The 22554-nt window shown below is 42.0% G+C and overlaps 1 protein-coding gene across 5 annotated transcripts in view; it reads right to left on the bottom strand.

Moving 5' to 3' along the window:
• KCNMA1 (potassium calcium-activated channel subfamily M alpha 1) overlaps positions 1-22554 on the bottom strand; it is a 541146-nt gene that overhangs the window by 119037 nt on the left and 399555 nt on the right. For all 5 annotated transcript variants that reach the window (XM_035137304.3, XM_035137303.3, XM_088670120.1 and 2 more), the window contains exons 17-18: positions 12465-12551; positions 9726-9802 (exon numbers count right to left, since the gene is read on the bottom strand). In XM_035137304.3, coding sequence (XP_034993195.3) covers positions 9726-9802; positions 12465-12551 — 164 coding nt within the window. The remainder of the gene's footprint in view (positions 1-9725; positions 9803-12464; positions 12552-22554) is intronic.

Here is a 22554-nt window from a genome sequence, read left to right on the forward strand (position 1 = left end):
CTCTAGCCACCTGCAATTTTTCTAAGAGCTTGCACTAAACATATATATATATAGTTTAAAAGATGCCTAACACACTCAATCGACTAAATACTGCAGCCTCAATGAAGGTTTGTTTCTCTAACCACAATATGTATTAATACTTGTACTCTGCTGGAAAGTTGTAATGAAATTAAAGCAAGAACACAACTGAAAGCAGATTATACCACAAGGCTACACAGTAATCCGGAGCACAGGAATTTCACAGTAGAATTTCTTTTCGGACAACATTACATGAAAATCTACAGATTATTCAAGGAATAGGGAGAAGAGGGCTGTAAGAAGGGGGGGGATATCTGTGGAAGAAAAGCAAGGTTACTCTAATTATCTCTGGCTTTGTGGAACTGCAGAGCTCTGTGCTGAATTATTAATACTAGGCTTAACAGGTTTGGACAAACAGCTATGTAGGTCAGACTCACTTTTAGACCCTGACAATACTGAAGCTAATGTTCAGACAGCATCTGAAGGGACGTGAAACCTCTGATGCATTATTAAAGAACATGGCTTTCAACTATCCCAGGAAACTGCATGTAATTAATGCCACAATAATTAAGATTTCCACGTGAAAAAAGATATTCTATCAAATTCCATTCACCTGTACACACAGGTTTATTCTTGTGCCTCCCTTTCATCTTATGCATAATTTCCATTTAAGGTTTCTATTTTTTGTTATAAAGCTCACCAATTACAAAAAGCTAAAGTGTGTGTGGGGGGGGGGAGAAGGAGGGCAGAGAGAGAAAAGGTTCGCTCTCACTGCCATCCATAAATGAAGCTGACAAACTGAGTGGAGAGTGGAGAACTCCAAATCTTGCAGCTTTACAAAGTACATTGTCAGTACTAATGTAACTATTTGACATTTTACAGCAGATTAGACAAATTCTGCTGCACAGAAAGACATGGGGAGTGGAGAGGAGAGGGGGGAAGAGAAGTAGGCAACATTCCTCCTGTCCCTCTCGACATGCTTCTCTCCTAACATGGCCTGCAATCCTGTACTGCTAGTTTCCTGAAATTCAACTGAATCATATTCCTTCCATCTAGTCACACACACTATTTACCTAACTTTCACCAGGTGGTGCTACACTTCTCTATGCCTCTGCCAATTTACAGGTGAAAATGGCAGAATAGACAGTCCCCAGACTCAGAGATTCTTGGGGTGAGGGTTGAAATCTTGGGTAGCAAGACTACAAAGACCTCTGCCTCACTGCTGGAGGGCTGGATTGAAGAGCTGTCACCAGCATGACTGAGCTGTGTCGTCAGTGGCTTCCTTGTGAAGCCTGGGGTTTCTTTAAAGCTTACCAGGGGTCCTTCAGTGAGAAGAACATGAAGGGCAGATAAGTAGCCTTGAAATAAACCTTGCCCACAAATACTGGTCTTCCCTGCAAGATAATTCTTGGCCTGCTATAGGGAGCCTTCTCTGCTTACACAGAGCAGCATGAAATGAGTGAAGTGTCCCCCACTTCCTCTAGAGCAGGCACCCCGAAACTCGGCCTTCCAGATGTTTTGGGACTACAATTCCCATCATCCCTGATCACTGGTCCTGTTAGCTATGGATGATGGGATTTGTAGTCCCAAAACATCTGGAGGGCCGAGATTGGGGGTGCCTGCTCTAGAGCATGCAAAGCTACTGTGGCAAACATGCAGAGGGTTCCCAGGCATTCTAAAGTCCTCATGTGAAAAGAGAGAGTGGAATCGAGCACATTCACCCCCACTTCAGGGTTCAAAATCATGCAGGTAGCCTACGTAAGTGCAGCAGAATCCCCATTCCATTACAGAGGTGAACAGGGATGGCAACAAGATGACTGGTGTTGGAGCTAGTGCATTCACAAGCACTCTCCCTCATCACTGGAGGGGTTTAAAACTCCAACACTGTGGGATGCAAAGGGTTAAGTGCAGTCAAGTCACAACAATCCCTAGATAGTCCACTTGGAGGACTGAGGAGGAGGATATGACTAAGCGTAGTTTCCTCTTCCTTCACATGCAAATGAGTTGAGGAAGTGGCAGATAAATCCTGAAGGAAACAGCCATTTTCCCTCTCTTGGACCAGACCTCTTGGACTACACACATCTTAGTGAGTCTCTCCCTCAAGGCCTCCAGCCTAGAGAGAGAGATGAGATGGAGTCTCACTTCTTATAAGTGAACTTCACAATGTATATATTACCTTTTAACTAAGCAAGTCTACCTCTTGAGTGTGCTGTACCTCGAGATGCTTGTAAGTAAACATCTTTTATACTTTTAAGAGCATTGTGTTGTGTCTTTTCTTTTAAGAGGGAAAAAGGGGAAATACCAGGAAAATACACTTTATTTTAGTGGCTTAAATCAAGCCTGCGCAAACGTTCTTCTGCTGTGTATTTTGCAAAAGGGGAATGTTTTACTCTGCTAAAGTTTTGTGCTTGCTAGCGCAAGCGGGGATAGGATATATTAAACAATATCTCCTCATCCACATTCCTGAACATTCCCACATAGGGTTATTGCGGCCCAGAGTTGCGTATTTTGTGTATTTTTGAAGGATTGATTTGGATTGTGATTTTGAACTCTGTAGGATTTTTCCAGTTAGGATTTCCTGGTTGAGCACATGGTCTCTTTGTTCTGCAGTGTGCTTGGGGGATTAACTACCCCTCCCCTCCCTCAGAGTTTACAGCACTGAGAAAGCTCAGAGGTAGTGAAGATATTTTTGAGATTTTGAATTTGATTTTTGAAAGATTTTTGAATTTTGGAAATTTTTGAAGTTTTAAGATGGCAAGCTCCAGTTTTGATAGTGAGGCAAGACCAAGTTTTATGCTGCTGGATGACAATAATTTTGTGCAGTGGAAGCAGCGCGTTTTAGTTTATCTTGCTGCTAGGCGTGTTCTGCAGGCCATTAAGGAAGAAAAGCCTACAGGAACCGATGCAGAAGCTTTAGCTAAGATAGAAGCTTGGAGTATTAAAAATGATGAAGCCAAGCACATAATTTTGAGCAGTTTGAGGAATGAGCATCTATCAATGATAAATTTTGAAGATGATGCATCTAAGATCCTAGAGGACATTGAACGCATTTATGCACAATCTACAGAGAGTTCCTATAGATACTTGTTGGATAAGTTACTCAAGTTGAAGATGAATTCTAGAGAAGAGTTTACAGAGCATTTTAAGAATTTTTCTGAGATTGTTCAAAGAATTGCCCTTACTCCCAGAGCCTTTGATGATGTGACTAAAGTAACGTTTATGCTTGCATCATTGGGACCTACGTTTGCTCCATTTAAAAGTATAATGGATCACACAAAGGATTTAACTTTTAATGAGCTTATCAACCATTTAAGAGAGGAATGCAGAGATAGCCTTGATTCTCAAGAAAGGAATCCAAGGAGGAAGGATAGCAGCTATGCATCCAAGCATTTTGGAAAGTCCAGACAGACATCTAGAGAAATAATTTGTTTTAAATGCAATGGGAAAAACCACATAGCAAGGAACTGCAAGAGTCAAAATGGGGATAAAGTTGAATCCCACCCCTCAAAACCACAAGGTGTTAAGAAGGGGAGTCATGAGCAAACCATGTTGATGCAGGAGAGGAGTTTAGCTGTCCAGGATTGTGAAAATAAGCGCAATAAGTGGATTCTTGACAGTGGAGCGAGTTCTCATTTCTGTTATGAAAAGGAGTATTTTAATGAGATTAATGGGGATGAAACCTCTGAAATTGAGATTGCTGATGGCAACATTGTAAAGGCAATTGGTTCAGGAACTGTGAATTTGAAATTCAACGTAGATCATGAAACAATTAATACTAAGATAACTGAAGTTAAGTTTGCACCAAAGCTTAATTGCAACTTACTCAGCGTGTCCAGTTTGGACAGGAAAGGTTTTAAAATTACATTTGAAAAAGGACAATGTATTGTGACTAAGCATGATGAAGTTTATGTTCAAGGCACACTAAAGGATGGTGTATATGAGCTTAATGTTTCAGAGAACCAGCAGAACCAGTCTGCAAAGGTGGCGCAACCAAGTCAAAAGGACGAAGGAAGTCTGGAACTCTGGCACAAGAGACTTGGACACAGAGACACCAACGTTATTCTGGAACTACAGAAAGGTGATCTTGTGAGAGGTCTGCAGGTAAAGCAAAGCAACACAAATACACCAACATCAAAATGTATAACTTGTGTTAGTGAGAAAGCAACTAAACCTTCTTTCCCACGTTGTGCAGAGAAGAGAAGCACTAAAGTATTGGACATTGTCCATACAGATCTATGTGGACCAATGAATGTGTCTTCTCTAGGAGGTAATAAATATATTTTGATATTTTTGGACGATTTCTCGAGATTCTGCGTAGCCTACTTTATCAAGGAGAAGAGTGAGACAGTGGAATTGTTCAGGGACTATCTTAACATGGTCAAGAACAAGTTCCAGCGAGCCCCTTCCATTTTAATGTCCGATAATGGTGGGGAATTTTGTTCACATGAGATGCAGGCCGTCATGGCTAGAGAAGGCATATCACACGTGACCACAGTTGCCTACACACCCCAACAAAACTCAATTGCAGAGAGGAAATTTAGATCCATTTTGGAAATGACAAGGTGCATGCTAAAGGAAGCTAACTTGTCACACAGGCTGTGGGGTGAAGCGGCTCGTTGCTCAGTCTATCTTCAGAACAGACTGCCCACGAAAGGCGCAGAGCGCACACCATTTGAACTTTGGCATGGAAAAGCCCCAAATTTGTCACATATACGTGTATTTGGAAGTTTGTGCTACTATCATGTGCCCAAGGAGCACAGACACAAACTTGATTCCAGAGCGAAGGCAGGGATCCTAGTTGGGTACGCTTCTGGAGGAAAAGGATATAGAGTCTTGGATCCGCAAACTGGCAAGACAAGTTCGCAGCATGTAATTTACTTCGATGAGCAAGGCAAAGTTGATACAAAGGACACTGCCATTGATTGTTCCAAGGAGCCACAGGATGAGGAATTTGTGATTTTTCCTTTTGAACCAATACAAAGTACTAATCCAACTTCTAGTGTCGTAGCACCCCCTATAGGTGACACCCGAGAAGACGTGGAGGTCCAGGCCCCTGGCAGCACCAGAGACGAAGATGATGACGAGCAGCTGTATGGGGATATGCCACTGCTGGAGGAGGATGAGGAAGCTGATGCGGTCGAAAGACCAGAGGTCAGACGCTCATCCAGAACCAACAGAGGTGTTCCACCATTACGGCTGTCCTACCTTACAAGGTCGGCGTCTCCACAGGAACCTTCCAAATGGGAAGAGATAGAGAGGATGCCACCAGATGAAGCCAGTCTCTGGAGGAAAGCTGCTCAGGAGGAGATAGATGCACTTCATCGGAACAGGACCTGGACACTCACAGAACTACCTCCTGGTAAGGAAGCAATTGGAAGTAAATGGGTGTTCAAGGTTAAAAAGGGTTCAGAAGGGGAGGTGCAACGCTACAAAGCTAGGCTTGTGGCACAAGGTTTTTCCCAGAAGTATGGAGAGGATTACGATCAAGTGTTTGCACCGACAGTTCGATACAGCAGTGTCAGACTACTTTTAAGTATTGCAGCATCTAAGCAAATGTCAGTTTACCATATTGACATTGCGACAGCCTTTCTTCACGGCGAAATTTCTGAGCAGATTTATATGAAGCAGCCCAAAGGTTTCATTAAACCAAATGAGGCACATCTAGTGTGCAAGCTGCAGAAAGGACTTTATGGTTTGAAGCAAGCAGCGAGGGCTTGGAACCAGAAACTCCATGAGATGCTGGTGCAGCTTGGGTACAAGCAAGGGACTGCTGATAAGTGCTTGTACACCAAACAAAGGAATGGACAGTTTTCGTACATTTTAGCCTTTGTTGACGACCTTTTAATTTCTACGTCAAATGAGAAAGACTATAAAGACATAGTCAAACACCTCAACAGGGAAGTAGAGGTCAAGGAACTTGGAAAAGTGAAATACTACTTGGGAATTCAAGTTGAGAGAGAAGAGGATGGATCGTTCTTACTCAGCCAAAGGCAAAAGATAACTGAACTGATTGAAAGCATGCAGATGCAGGACGCACACCCAGTTGCGACACCGATGGCCACAGACTTCTTGAAGAATCAACAAGGTTCGAAGTTGCTGCCAAACAACACGCAATACAGGTCAGCGATTGGCAAACTTTTGTATTTGGTTACCACATGCAGACCTGACCTGGCAAGTGCAGTGGGGATCCTAAGTAGGAAAGTAAGTTGTCCCACTGAGCATGATTGGGCTGGAGTTAAGAGGGTTGTTCGTTATCTAAAGGGAACCATGGACTGTAAATTAAAACTGCCAGCTGTCAGAGACCCTAAACTGCTTGGGTACACTGATGCGGATTGGGCTGGGGACAATAAGGATTATAAATCCACAAGTGGCTATGTTTTTATGTATGGGGACGGAGCTATTGCATGGGGCAGCTATAAACAGAAATGTGTAGCTTTATCGTCCACAGAATCTGAGTACATTGCGGCTTCGGAAGCTTGCAGAGAGATCCCCTGGCTGGATCAGCTCCTGAAGGACTTTGGCGTGCCAAGAACGGGACCTGTCAGCTTGATGGAGGACAATCAGAGCAGTATGAAGCTGACACAAAGTGAAAAGTTCCTTGCACGCACCAAACACATTGGGGTCAGGTACCACTACATACGCCAGGTGATCGAGGATGGACTTGTTGAAATGTGTTACTGCAACACTGACCAGATGACTGCAGATGTCCTAACAAAGCCCCTGCCAAGAGAGAAGTTCCAGGATCTTCGTGGCAAGCTGGGACTCTTGGGTGGTTGATTAAAGTTATTTATGTATGTTTTTGTGTATGTTGTGAATTGCCTGAGAAGGGGTTTGTGGGATGCAAAGGGTTAAGTGCAGTCAAGTCACAACAATCCCTAGATAGTCCACTTGGAGGACTGAGGAGGAGGATATGACTAAGCGTAGTTTCCTCTTCCTTCACATGCAAATGAGTTGAGGAAGTGGCAGATAAATCCTGAAGGAAACAGCCATTTTCCCTCTCTTGGACCAGACCTCTTGGACTACACACATCTTAGTGAGTCTCTCCCTCAAGGCCTCCAGCCTAGAGAGAGAGATGAGATGGAGTCTCACTTCTTATAAGTGAACTTCACAATGTATATATTACCTTTTAACTAAGCAAGTCTACCTCTTGAGTGTGCTGTACCTCGAGATGCTTGTAAGTAAACATCTTTTATACTTTTAAGAGCATTGTGTTGTGTCTTTTCTTTTAAGAGGGAAAAAGGGGAAATACCAGGAAAATACACTTTATTTTAGTGGCTTAAATCAAGCCTGCGCAAACGTTCTTCTGCTGTGTATTTTGCAAAAGGGGAATGTTTTACTCTGCTAAAGTTTTGTGCTTGCTAGCGCAAGCGGGGATAGGATATATTAAACAATATCTCCTCATCCACATTCCTGAACATTCCCACAAACACATGGCTCTTCCCTGAGGGATAATCATGCATTGCGACTGGGCACGCAAAAAAACTGCCAGCGACTCTCAGTCATAGATATTATGGTTCTCTGGCAGTGCCTTAATTGAATTACAAGTAACGGCCCAGTTACATCCAGCTCTAGGTGACATCCATTAGAATCAATGGGATTTGGCCATGTATAATTAGGCACAGGTTGCTCTCTAATGAGGGATCACTTATATTCCGTATGTGTTGAGATGTCAACTGCATACCAGGCTTGTGCCTGGAACCACACAGTTATGTGAGCAAACCCTGCTGCCACAAAATGGGTGTTCGTAGGGAAAATTTGCAGGGCAGATGCAGTCGGTGGAGGGTGAATTGGCTGCTTTCCTCCTGCAACTCCCTCTCCAAGTTCCAGACCTAGATTTGCATCGCAACAATGCAACTTGGTGCATTGTATGCAATTCTGGCCAATGTGTGGACTCATACACAGATGGACTCACACAGAAATAAGGAGACTTAGGATGGGATCCACCAAAGTAGCCCTATCAACAGAAGGGCTGCTCAAGAACTTCTGCTTGTGCATATTTCCCTTGGCAGAAGCCCCAGAACAGCTCGTGGAGGAAGGAAAGTGGGATTGTTCCATCTGGCAAGCTGAAATGCTCGCACAGACACAACATTCATAGCGGTGCAATGCTGAATTCCACTCTTAGTCTGCAATGCTATATATAGTTGCTTGGACATAAGACATAAGTCTTGTTGAACTCAATGGGACTAACTTCTGAGTGGACTGCATAAGATTGCGCTGTGAGAAAGTGCTCAAGGGGGGGGGATCCAATTTTGCTATCCATGCCTCCTTCCCAACCTGTTCTGTTGATTCCATACTCAGGACAACGTTTCTGACATCTTCCTTCTATGCCATCCTTCATTTTATTTCAACATCTGTCCGACAGTTTTTCATTCACCAGAATGACTGATGCTTGCAATCACTAGACTATTTCTTATATACTGAGGGCTGAAAGGTTGGTCCTCTGGGGGCTTCCCTGTAGTTTTAGAGTTACCTTTTGCTGGAAGGCATTTTGGAGGATTCATTTCCAGTTCTTTAATTTCCTCTCATTGGCCTCCAATATGTTTATTTTCTTTGTCATTCTGTTATCTGTCTGCCTGTCATAATATTTCTGCATGGGCAGTGACGCAAATATATAATCTGCAGTATTCATATAAAGGAGCAGTTTATATGATCAGCATAATTGCGATAAAACTTTGTCTCCTCCCTTGGACTAGACCACTTCAGCCTTTGAGAAGGGCTATGTTCTTCCCCCCTTCCAACTCCCCCCCCACACCTGTGCATGAAAAAATAGAACATGAATAGGAAAGATAAAGACAGTTTTGTTACTGGTGAGAAGCATTCAAACATGCAACCCACTGCTCTCAAATGCAAGCCCACGTAGTTGCAGTCCGCATAAAGTGTTACCACTTGATTCTGCTGATTATATAAACTGGCCCTAATATTAACTCATTTACTGCAGGGGTGGCTAAATTGTGCCCCTTCAGATTTTGTTGGACTACAACACTCTGGCTGGCCGGAATCGATGCAAGCTGGAATCCAACAGCATCGGCAGGGACACAAGTCAGCTATTCCTGATAACCTAGAATAAATAAATGGACTCTGGCTGAGGTTTTGATGCGCCAGTGAGCTTTTGCACAGTTGGTTTAGGGAAGTTCCCAAAGCTTGGTCCCTGTGGAGCAGCTTGGAGATTGTGGATCTGCTTTGCTTCCCAAGGCTGGACACAGCCTCTTTAAAAAATTTCCTGCATAGCTCCTTCTGATCAGTGCTTTATGTCCATGATTTGGATATGCAAAACAAAACAAAACAAATACTTGCAATGTTCAGGTAATTTAAAATTAGGGTATTTTCCTTCATGGGTGGGGTTTGCTTCAAACAGGCAATAAGTGTACTGTGGAAACCCTTATTAATGTTTTTTGGGGGGAGGGATGGGGGGAGAAATTTTGACACCTATACATAATGTGATCATTCTCTAAATTTTGTTAAGATGCCAAATAAGTTCTAATAACGGCGCAGGTAAAACCAAAAGGTGTGAAATTTAAACCTCAAAATATGCAAGCAGTAGATATTGCAGGACACAGTTATTGTGCTGGTATGCACAGATTTCCTAGCCTCTCTCTAGCACTATTCAAAATGTAGAAATATATTTAAAAGAGATCCCTTAATGCTTAACCGTTTTTGTAGACTAGAAAAGCTAGCGGGGGATGAGAGGGGGGAGGAAAATTACTTACGTCGTTTGCAGCCGCATTTTTTTATCCTTTTGGGATCTGTGATGTCATCATGACAGGCCTTGCAGTAAAAAAATGCCCTAGAGAGGGAGGGAGAATGGAAAAACTGACACATTTCTTAATCCATACAAATGAAATTAGTCCCACATTTCCTCCTTGCTACAAGTGCCAAATTAATGAAACATGCCAGCACTAATTTCCTTTAATCTTTTGAAAGGTTTAGACATTTTAAAAAGGAAATGTTTGCTACAAGACAATTAATTTCAAACACAAGGCCGGGTGATTCAAGTTCGTGCTTCTTTTAATAAATTTAACTTGAAAATAATTGGGGGAACGGTTAATAAATATGACACGGTGGATCAGATCATCCAGCTTTCATCTTGGAAAGTAGCATCCAAAGTGACTTTATTATCCAAACACACAAGAAATGAAAACACTGTTCTTGGCAGGGGAATTGCTGGCTCAAAGCCCTCTGGTTTTTATTTTTATTTTATATATATTTTGAAAAAAAGCAGACAGCTGAAGATATATAAGGCCATTTGTTCCACTTAGTTTCACATAGCTTAATGTTTTAGAGGAACTCAGATGCTGTCATGAAACAAATGAAGGACAATAGAAATTATTCTTGCAATTACAGTGCTTAGACAGACACCTCTGATGTTTTACGAGTATTTGGCTTGACTTAAGGACTCCTCTGTGAAAGTTACTTCTGCTCATACAAAGGGGGGGGCACTCATTTACCCTTTTCTGTAGCCCTCAATGCACCCCACCAAACTGGCATGAGGTCAGGGCCCTGTGCACGCACCTTATTGTAGGAAAGTACAGTGGTACCTCTACTTACGAATTTAATGCGTTCCGAACGCAATTTGTAAGTCGAAAAAAAATTGTAAGTCGAATCCCATAGGAATGCATTGGGAGAAAAAATTCGTAAGTCGAGGCAACCCTATCTAAAAATTCGTAAGTCGAAAAAATCCTATCTAAACAGCATCCAAGATGGCGGACAGAGCTCCATTCGTAAGTAGAAACATTCGTAAGTAGAGTTATTCATAAGTAGAGGTACCACTGTATAAAAAGGGAGGGGAGAACTGGCAACTTCCTGCTTGCAGTGGGAACTTCTGATCCAATATACTATTATTTATCCATGTATTTCTAAATGATATTGTGACAGATAGCCGGGGCTTGGGGCTAAATGAACAGCCTTTTTTAAAGGTTCTCCTCACCCATATACTTTGAGCATGTGGTGAGATCATGTTTTGAGGGTCTCTGACTTCTAAGACACAGTCCTACAACAGGCAAGGCTTTGTGGCTGCAGCACCCTCTTTATGGGGCTCTCTCCCAAGTGAGACCCATTAGGCCAGCTCCCTTATGCTCTTTCGGAGGCTGAGAAAATGCGTTCTTCTTCTGAAAGGCCCTTCAAAACTCATGTGGCTGGTGTCACCTGATAATTCAGATTATGGTAGTCTTATGATGCAATGTTGGTGATGCTCAATTGCTATGATGTTTTAGTGCTGGTTTCAAATCATCTTCCACAAAAGCTGCTGCTTGCCTTCTTCTATCACTGTGCCATACAGAGCGTGCTCACGTACGGTTTATGTGTGTGGTACGGAAGCTGTACTTCTCAGGATAGAGCAGGGCTGTGTAGAATTATTAAAACAGCAGAGAGCATTATTGGCTGCTCACTCTTCACCTTAAAACAAATCTACACCACCAGGTGCCATAGAAAAGCACTAGACATATCAAGAGATCCAACGCACCCTGGTCACCATTTCTTTCAGCTCCTGCCATCGGGACGGAGATATAGACAAGAACGAGCCGTCTCAGGAACAGTTTCTTCTCTAGAGCGATTTTGGCCTTAAATGGAAAGCCTGGACTTTGAAGTCATTTTATTTTATTTGTTATTTGTATTATATTTACTGTTTTTAATTAGGTTTTGTAATTTTGGATTATGCGGAATGCCTTATCTGAGTGGATGTAGCAACCGAGTAATTTCGTTGTTCCCCCAAGGGGACATGACAATAAAGATATCTTAAATATTTAGGTTATTTTATGTGAGTAAGCATAAGCTGCCTTGAGGTCCACCTTGGGCCCATTTGTTGGGGCAGAGCTTGCTCCAGCTTACCTAGACAGGGCTAGGGTGAAGCAGAGTGACAATAAATTTTGGGGTGGGTGGATGGGTGGATGACAGGTGGCAGTGCTGCAATGGCTCTGCCAATGCACCTGCACTGTACTGCCTCACACCAGCCCCATTTGGGTGTGGAGTTGATGCAGAGATGCTGGGTTCCACCACACCACACGGGCCACCACTGAGTTGGAACGACAGTATCTGTTTGTGGGATTTTCAGAGTCATCTGATTACCTGCCAGCAGAAGCAGAACACTGGACTACATGGGCCTTGGGTCAGAACCAGGAAGGCCTTCTCTATCTTTTATCTGCACTGTTGAGGGTTTGCTCCATTCCTCATCAGATGAAGGAAATTTATGTGGGACCAGTTTCTGAAACACGCCTTGGACAGTTGCCAGCACAGTTGACTAAGACAGTTTGAAGTTGCACCATATTGAGGAGGAGGAGGAGGAGGAGGAGGAGGAGGAGGAGAAGGAGGAGGAGGAGGAGGAGAAGGAGAAGGAGAAGGAGAAGGAGAAGGAGAAGGAGAAGGAGAAGGAGAAGGAGAAGGAGAAGGAGAAGGAGAAGGAGAAGGAGAAGGAGAATATATAGAGAACAACATAAAATCTGACAATGTATTACCTTTTTACTTCTTTGGCATCGCTTGCAATGAAGAATCCTAAAGTACCCTCTTGAATCTTCACATGGTTTCCAGGATTGATTAATATACTGTCCGACAAAACCAAACGAAACAAAAAACAAACAAAAGCCAAGAAGACAACATCATGAGGTCATGCTGCTTTTCAGTTGTGAAATCAAACTAATTGCTTCATCTTTGTTCTGTTATAGGAGGCCCATTAGTTGAGAAAAATCAAAATAGGAAACCTGGAAGCCACTTTTATTGAAGGTCTCGAATCTGACCAGGGCTCCAATCCAAAGCATATTTTAAATATACCTAAAATTCAAAGGATAAACAATGGCAATAATCATACAACTCCCAACACTTGTGTTAGGAGTTGTGTGTCTTAAATTAGGAGAGGAAAAGTCTACGGAGCCTCTCAGAAAAGCTTTGATTTTTTTTGCTCTGCATTAAAGGCTGACAAAATCATAATGATTGATGTGAAAGGAAGTGATTCCCAAGGAAAGAGTTGCTTGGAAAAGGCTCTATTTCTCAGGCATTTTACCTCTTCATGTCAATTTCTGTTGAAATAGGGATGTTATTAATGGGCCCCCTATCTCTATATATCACATTACTTACAGTACAATACACATATATACTCAAGGGGAATGGTACAAGACAACCAGTTACTGTAGCTAAAGAAAACATAAAATGAGTATAATGGCTAATAATTTCTCCATCCCAAGGCTCCTTTTCAATGTGTTGCCAATGGATAAAAATAAATTACTCATCCCTTTTTTGGGGGGGGGGGGTTGAAATCAGCTACATTTGAAGAAAGAGGATAATATCTAATCACATTGTTCCTTGTTAACCTCTGTGAATTTCAGGTATGGTCATCAAAATGTATTATTTTGGGTTTCAGGCAGTAATCAGCGTAAGTCTAAACAATGCCAGCTCAGGGGTCTTCGACCCAAAGTTGAATCTACATGAGGTTTGGTGGGATGTTGGTTAAATATAGAAGTCCATTTACCAAGTATGTAACTCATCATCATGTGTGGGTATATAAACATTTGGAAAGTCAAATCAATGTTTAATTTTATCTCACTTTCAGCATCAGTTTAGAAATATGGAGCCAGAGTAAACATCTCTTCACTGCAGGACAGCACAGAAAACTGACTTACTAGCTGAATAAACACAGGCTGTGGTTAGCTTACCACTTGATAAATGATTATGCCTTTTTAGTGTGAAATATATTGGTTATTTGTGTTAAAGGATGTTAAGTAGGGGCTTTAGCATATTATTAACACTAAAGACTGGATGAATTCCTCTGGTGCTGCATCCTAATATCCTGATGAGCATGGGTGTTCATGAATCGCCCTTCTGATCCGCCCCAAATCCCACCCATGAGAAACCAGGTTCTCTTATTCCAATGCAAAGATCACTAGGAATGTATTTGGTGACGGCAGGGGGTGGGGTCGGGAGGTCCCCAGCATTAACATTTGCATAAACAGCAGCAGAAAGCTTGAATATTAATATAACACTGTGCTGTGTTAACACCAGCCATCATTTTTCTTTTAAGTTTTTTTCTGTATTCAGGAGATCAGCTTGTTCTGTGAAATATCAGGCAACCTCAAATTTTTCTAGGGCAGAACATAGGAGGCAATGGGTAAGATATTATTATTATAATTATAATTATTATCATCATCATCATGATAATGATCATCATCACCGTGACACTTTTGTGTTCCTAGAATAACTGGTTTCCTCCAATAACTCCACCTCATCCATTTTAAGGAAAGTCCATGAAACTTGCCCTATCAATAAACTGGACCATCTAAGCCAGGGGTGGCCAACTCCCAAGAGGCTGCGATCTACTCGTAGAGTTAAAAACCGGCAGTGATCTACCCGCTTTTGGGGGGGTTCAGGTCAAAGCTCTTGAGTTTTTTTAGGGAGGAGGAGAGCACCTTTCTGGGGGGGGGGTGCAGGGCTAAAATGTTGAGCTTTTTTAAGGGAGCCAAAGTTGTTGAGCTTTTCTGGGGGGAGCCAGTGATCTACCACAGATGTCCAGTGATCTACCAGTAGATCACAATCTACCTGTTGGATGTGCCTGATCTAAGCTATTTAGGACTCTATCCTTTGTTGGTGGCAAAGCCTCAGATTTTTCCAAGTAGTGTGAGAAGAGTGTTACTTCTTTTGCTTTGTCTGTGTTAGGTGAGAGGAGAGTTGACATCCATGCAATGCAACTTGGCAGGAAACCATGTTTTAAAGGGATGAAGTTGATAGGACAGTTAAAGCACATACATATGAACACATGGCACACAGTGCAGGTCACAAAGGGTACAATTTCCTGGCATTGTCCTGTCAGAGTTGTTGTCCCCCACCCTCAAGAAATACTGCTATAAATTGTACACTTGGAAAACCTTGAAATAGCACATTGGATCACTAGAAATAATGGGGGGGGGCATCTGACTAGACAGTTCCACCAATGCAAGGACTTTTAGCGGTGAAATGGAGCTTTCCCACCTTCTCCTTTCCCTGCATGCCCCCACTTCCATCTTAAATCTGCTCTAGAGTGGTGTTGGAGGGGAAATCCAGAACATATTTTTGGAGGACGGTGGAGTTTCATTGTGCAGCTAAAAGTCCTTGTGCTAGGAGAACTGATACCACCCAAAGTTGGGAAGCAGAGATTTAGTTTCACATTTACTGCAATATCTGCAGCATCTAGTTGTCTTTTCTAACCAGGACTGAACTGACAAGGGAGAGAAGCACAGCCATCAATCCTCTTCTCCTTCACTGATCAATACGTGGAAGAGGAAGCAGTGAAGGATGGCATCATTGCTTCAGTCACACGCCAATCATATCAGTGCACTTGCACTAATTGGTCAGAACCCTGGAAGACAGGAAGAGGTTTAACTTCTTACAAAACAAATGAGTAGAATTGGAGTTGCCACTGAATTTCACCTGAAGCAAACATCAAATTTGGAAGTTCCTACTCGGGCAAAACATCCAAGAAATTTTGGGGGAACCAAAAGAGATTTTTACCTTATTTTTGCTACCGTACTTATTTTTTTTTACTATTTAAATAAGACAAGCCAAATGCCTCAGGTGATTTGTCCACAAAGCAGACGTCCTTTGCACCCAAACAGAAAATGTGAGTGCAGGTTGTTATATCAGCTTATCTGTCACTCAGCAGTACTGGATATCCTGGTGGAGCTGGTGAAAAAGCAACAACTAGTGACCAAAGTTGATTTAACTCAGGGATAGAGTTTGCCAAAAGTGAAATTCCAGAATGACTTTTGGAGGCTCTTGCCCAAGGTATTTCAAAGGAAGCAAGAATGAATCTTAAATGCAGCTAGAGAACGTTCTCTAGGAAAGGGCATTAAGCACAGTAGGAATATCTCCAGGTTTTTCCTGATAGCCTCACATTTAAAAGAGCTACAGATCCTTTTAAAAAAGAAAAACGGCTGAAAATTCAGGGGAAGGAGGCTTGAATGGCCATAGTGAGTTATGGCCCCACATGCAGACCTCTGCTATATTCAGGTATATGAGAGATTAACATTGACTACATCTGAATAAGTATTCATGAAGGGAGATGTTGTTGGGGTTTTTTCAAAGTCTATTGTAGATGATAAACTTATGTTGGATCCAAAGCGATACTAAAGTAGCTTACAAGGAGAGTTGTATGCTTCATTGACTATGCAAAAGCCTTTGACTGTGTCGACCACAGCAAACTATGGCAAGTTCTTAAAAGAATGGGAGTGCCTGATCACCTCATCTGTCTCCTGAGAAATCTCTATGTGGGACAAGAAGCTACAGTTAGAACTGGATATGGAACAACTGATTGGTTCAAAATTGGGAAAGGAGTATATTGTCTCCCTGCTTATTATATGCAGAATTCATCATACGAAAGGCTGGATTGGCTGAATCCCAAGCCGGAATTAAGATTACTGGAAGAAATATCAACAGCCTCAGATATGCAGATGGCACAACTTTGATGGCAGAAAGTGAGGAGGAATTAAAGAACCTTTTAATGAGGGTGAAAGAGGAGAGCGCAAAATATGGTCTGAAGCTCAACATCAAAAAAACCAAGATCATGGCCACTGGTCCCATCACTTCTTGGCAAATAGAAGGGGAAGAAATAGAGGCAGTGAGAGATTTTTACTTTCTTGGGCTCCATGATCACTGCAAATGGTGACAGGAGTCACGAAATTAAAAGACGCCTACTTCTTGGGAGAAAAGCAACGGCAAACCTAGACAGCATCTTAAAAAGCAGAGACATCACCTTGCCGAAAAATGTCTGTATAGTTAAAGCTATAGTTTCCCCAGTAGTGATGTATGGAAGTGAGAGCTGGACCATAAAGAATCGCCGAAGAATTTATGTTTTTGAATTATAGTGCTGGAGGAGACTCTTGAGAGTCCCATGGACTGCAAGAAGATCAAACCTATCCATTCTGAAGGAAATCAGCCCTGAGTGCTCACTGGAAGGACAGATCCTGAAGCTGAGGCTCCAATACTTTGGCCACCTCATGAGAAGAGAAGACTCCCTGGAAAAGACCCTGATGTTGGGAAAGATGAAGGGCACAAGGAGAAGGGGACAACATAGGATGAGATGGTTGGATAGTGGAAGCTACCAACATGAGTTTGACCAAACTGCAGGAGGCAGTGGAAGACAGGGGTGCCTGGTGTGCTCTGGTCCATGGGGTCACGAAGAGTCGGGCACGACTAAATGACTAAACAACAACAATATGGAGAGGTTACCAATGGCTCCCTAAGAGAAGCGAAGAACCCTTATTCCAGATAAGATTGTAGGGTTTGTTGGGGGTTCTACTGGTCCAGATTAGGGTGTTCACCCTGCTTTGGCTGGAGTTTGCACTTTCCTTTAAGAATCAACTTCATAGTTTGGAGGTCTGGAGAATCATGAGTCTGTTAGCATGGTTGGATACTCAGGAGGCATTAATGGCCATAAGTATTTTTACCAGCTTAAATTTGTTCACCAAGACAGGTCTAAGCCTGGTAATTTATGTTCTCATAACATCCAGGTTATATTACTGTAACATGCTCTATGAAAGCCTGCTTTTGAATAATAATAATAAATACTAAAAATAATAATAATTTATGCCCTGCCCATCTGACTGGGTTGTCCCAGCCACTCTGGGTGGCTTCCAACAAATATAAAAGCATAATAAAACATCAAACATTAAAAACTTCCCTATATAGGACTGCCTTCATATGTCTTCTAAAAGTTGTATAGTTATTTATCTCCTTGAAATCTGATTGGAGAGTGTTCCACAAGGTAGGCACCACTACAGCAAAGGCTCTCTCATCTGACAGGAGGGCGTTCAGAAGTACTCTGATACATCAATAAACTGGAGCATTTTGACCGAGCAAAGTGTAAAGCACATATTACTTTGGTGTTATATCATTTCCACTAGTTGCCATTTTTTTTGCTGAGCCTAATTCAAAGCGTTAGTCCTAATCTTTAAGACTTTAAATGGTCTGGGACAGAGATACCCACTTATATGTACCTAGCCAAATACTTAGGTCAACCTTGGAGGCCCTTCTCTCCATTCTTCTACCACGTTGTAAGCTATTATAATGGATAGGCCTTTTCAGTCACCTTGTCAGACTTGTAGAACATCCCCATTGTCGCTGGGCCTTCCACTAGACTGTAAATATGTTCTTTTCTAGAACATTTGGCAGAAGGTGTGTTCTTGTATTCTGAAGTGCTTGTGTCCTAGCTGATTTTTGTTGGTTAACATCCCTTAACATATTTTGTAATATTGTTAGCATTCTTTTTAAAAGATAGAAAGGTTGGATTTTTTAAATGAATTAATTTACTTCAGTAGGGCTAAGGGCTCCCTTTAGGAGCTCCAGGTCTTTTGGTCTGTGAATCACTCGTTCACCATGGTCATTCCACACATAATGAGGCAACAAACCTCATAATGACAACCAAATATGGACTTATACAGTAATCTGGCTCTCCAGTGATACTTGTCTCGAGACAGGTTTTCTTAGATATACGTTTCCTGATAACATGTGCTTTATGTAGCAGGTTACTCTGCTCCTTGAACGGTTCTGGTCACGTCCAAAGCAGTTCCAGTTCCAGTTCTATTTCCTGCTTTCTGTTTCTAATGGAATAGTGGTAATCACTTAAAAACTTGAAGAGGAAGACATAATATTAAGGGTTAAAATGAATTAAATTATGGCCTAATTCCCACATATCCAATGACGTGATAATTCTAATCATTCAATGTTGAACGTAATTGGGGAATGGGATTAGATTCTAAGTAAAAAAAATGCCGAATGCATGGTGATCAGAAAGCTGAACCTGTGCTGAATTCTTCATAAGGATCAGTTCCTTATGGATCTCATCACAGGATATTTTGGAAAAATAAAACAAAACACCATATAGTGGATGGGAATTAAAGTAATGGGAATTGTGCCCCACTAACATCTGACAGACATGGCATTAGTTACCCCTGGACTAAAACAATTGTATCTATGTGTAATCAGAAGAAGCACCCATTTTGTCTACTGAGACTTATTGCCAATTATGTGTGTACAAGCCTTAGAAAGTGTGATCCTATGCATGCCTTCTCAGACATAAGCCCTGATTAGCTCAATCGAACACACTACCAGGTCTGTTGCATACGATTTATGCCTGTGTACTATATACTGGAGATGGGCAGGGCAGGAAACTGATCGAGAACTTGGAAAATGTTAAATACTGAAACATCTGCTCAGTCTTTACATCAGACTATTCAAATTTGAAACTATATATTAGGTTCCAAATCTGCTGCTGACGAATGAAGCTTCCCACAAAATATAAAATCACCAATGTCAATATGGCACCGAAGAGCAGGAAAGCTAAGAGCATGTAGCCCTGAATGGTGCCAGGACAAGAGACCACAGGGAGCCCCAGGTAAGTTTCTACAGTTTTCTAGAGCAAGATCATATGTATCATTTAAAAAAAAAAGTGTTGGGGAAAGCTATTCCTGCCAAACTTCTGGATATCACACAGCTAATAATAATAATAATAATAATAATAATAATAATAATAATAAATATATTTTCATCAAGAGTTGGCATCTCCAGCTAAAAACCAACCAACTCCTGGCTCCATGTCAGTAGAAAATGTCTAGTATGCCCAAATGCACACCAGGACACACAATTCCTATGTGCATATATTCTGTGCTCATGTATAGAACAACTAGCAAACTTTTGATGGGATGGGTAACCAAAAAAAAAAGTACAAGTAACTTCCATTATAAGGTAGATGTGCTGTACCATTCCCCAGGCAATTTAAGATCACAACAAAATATATTATTCACCATCATATTGCAATTGCTGTATTTAATTTAATAGACATGGGATGTTCTTGATTAGGTTTATGACAAAGTCAAAACACAGCTGCTATTGGTTGTCTTTTTAAATATTTGTTGATCCATGGGCTGTGCCTATTGGTCCATGATAAGGCCTGCTTGTAATGTTGCAAACAGCTCCTTAAACTGTGGTCCTTAAAGCAATTAGGAATTATAGGTGTGCTTTTGTTTTCGTTTTTTTCCCTTACCCTTACGGCTTTTTGCAGAACAGTATGGGAGGCATGCACACACATCTCTTTGGGGAGCTGTGTGTCTCCCAGCTACTGCTTCTTTCTTTGGGGCTTCTCTGAATAATTTTAATACAGATTCCACATCTTTATATATACTTTTTTTTGGGGGGGAACCACTGTAGACACTGTAGAGATTGCAGACAACAAGGCAGCTCCACAAAGTTACAGAATACTGAAGCTCCATTAACACCAAAGCAGACAATCGCAAGAGTTGCTCCCAGGGAGTTAAAGTCCTCGGTAAGAATGTCAACTGCCAATAGACTACATCATCTGCTCCTTTAGCAAGAATGTGTCCAAACTTGTTTCAAGAAAAACGGTGCCGAACACAATGTGTTCTCAAACATTCAAATTGTTCATGGTCATTAATTGGGTTAGCCACATAATGCGAACAAACGAATGTTAAGGCAGCACAAAGCCGTTCCATTCTGGGAGCAAGTCGGTGCACTTTTTAAACCACACACACTTTTCTCACACTGCCAAGCATGCCTTTACCACGAGGTTAACATTACTGGTAAACAAGAAGCCAAATTAAGAGGTGCAACAACTGCAGATCTTGAAGGTGCCAAGTGTTGCAGTAACTTCTCTGCAGTTGGATCATATGAATAATGCCAAACTGACAGGAAGCCACCTCTCTTTTTCGCATATCTACTCCAAATCCACAGGATATAAGAACTAAAAAGAAAGAATGTTACAAACTACACAGAATGATGTAACGAAAACAGGAGCAGGAGGGAGAGGAAGGGAAGAAGGAGGAAGAAGGAAGGTTGGGGTATGCAGTGCAAGAAGCAATGAAAGTATGTCAAGGCTGAGGAGGTCCCAGTGGGCACCCTCGGAAGTGCAGGCTAGTGAAGCAATAGAGAAGTTAAAGGGATTTGGTAGTTCATGCCTTACTTATTTCAAATCCAAAACAGCAGGATGGCATGTAAGCTCGAGATGGGGCACTGAATACCGGCCCACAAAAGTAGTATGCAAAACATGCCAGTGCAAAGTGTGGAGAAATTAGCCAACTCATTCAAAGGTCCCAGTAAATGGCCTCTCCCATGTTGGTATGAATATGAACATGTAGGACAAAGAGCCACCCACTGTGCATGGATAAAACAATATAGTTGTTTCTCTGTGTGACGCTGTGTTCTCAGTTAATCCGACTGAATGTTACATATCCAAAATTTTAAAATGTAAACTAAAAGAAAAATCAACACATTTGTACTTTGTTAATGGAAGGTGAAACTTTAGGACATGGAAAAATACTGTGTGTTCAACAGGTATGCTGAAGGAGGACTCAAGGGATCTCTCAGCAAAGGTGTGAATACGACAAAGACAATGGGGCAGTGCAGAGGTTAATAGACAGGGAGCAGACACTGTGGTAACATAAGGGAAGTACATAAAACAGGGGGTGGGGAGAGTACGGAACAGGAGAGGCAGTTCTCCCACTGTAATAATCTTATGCACCTCTGGCATCTTAATATAGAAGCCTGGAATCAAAATTTCATTTGTATATATACCCGCATGTGTGCATGTATATATAGATATAGGTATATTCCTGCAAAGAAGTTAATGCGAGAGTCACAAGAACCAACGAAGAAACAATCTGTTGCTATAAAGTTCTCTCTCCTCTTTGAAACTGTGGGGGGACTCATATATATAGATACATATATATATATATATATGTATGCACACTTGGACGTGTATATACATATATTTACGTGTATATATATGGAGAGAAAGATAGACAAAGGTGTTATCTTCCTGTACTCTTGGCAAGGGGTTAGTCCTGAAGTTAGGAGGAGTGAAGGTAGGGCTGAGGTTGGAAGGAAAGGTAACGAAGAGGGCATACCGCTTTCGGCTTCTGCAAACGACAAGAAAAAAAATGCAAATCAAACACTTTGGTAAGAAATCAACTGACACCAAAACAAAGGCAAAAAAACCCTTTTATTTCAAGTCCTCCACAGGCTGCAACATGTTTTGCACTTCTTTTTTTAAAATGAAAAAAAGGTTTTTCTGCTGAGAATGAGGACAAAATGGAGAGACAGGGAGAAAGTTCAACGGAGGAGTAAACATGGGGTGTATGAGAGAAGGGTGTTGATTCTTTTTCCATTCTTACTTTCTTTTGCAAAAAAAGAGGGGAAGTGTGTTGGGGGGGGGTAAAGGTAAAGGGACCCCTGACCATTAGGTCCAGTCGTGACCGACTCTGGGGTTGCGGCACTCATCTCGCGTTATTGGCCGAGGGAGCCGGCGTACAGCTTCCAGGTCATGTGGCCAGCATGACAAAGCTGCTTCTGGCGAACCAGAGCAGCACATGGAAACGCTGTTTACCTTCCCACTGTAGCGGTACCTATTTATCTACTTGCACTTTGACGTGCTTTCGAACTGCTAGGTTGGCAGGAGCTGGGACCGAACAACAGGAGCTCACCCCGTCACAGGGATTCGAACCGCCGACCTTCTGATCAGCAAGCCCTAGGCTCAGTGGTTTAACCCACAGCGCCACCTGGGTCCCATTGGGG

This window comes from Zootoca vivipara, chromosome 5, assembly GCF_965207765.1.
Source record: "Zootoca vivipara chromosome 5, rZooViv2.hap1.1, whole genome shotgun sequence".
NCBI lineage: Eukaryota > Metazoa > Chordata > Lepidosauria > Squamata > Lacertidae > Zootoca > Zootoca vivipara.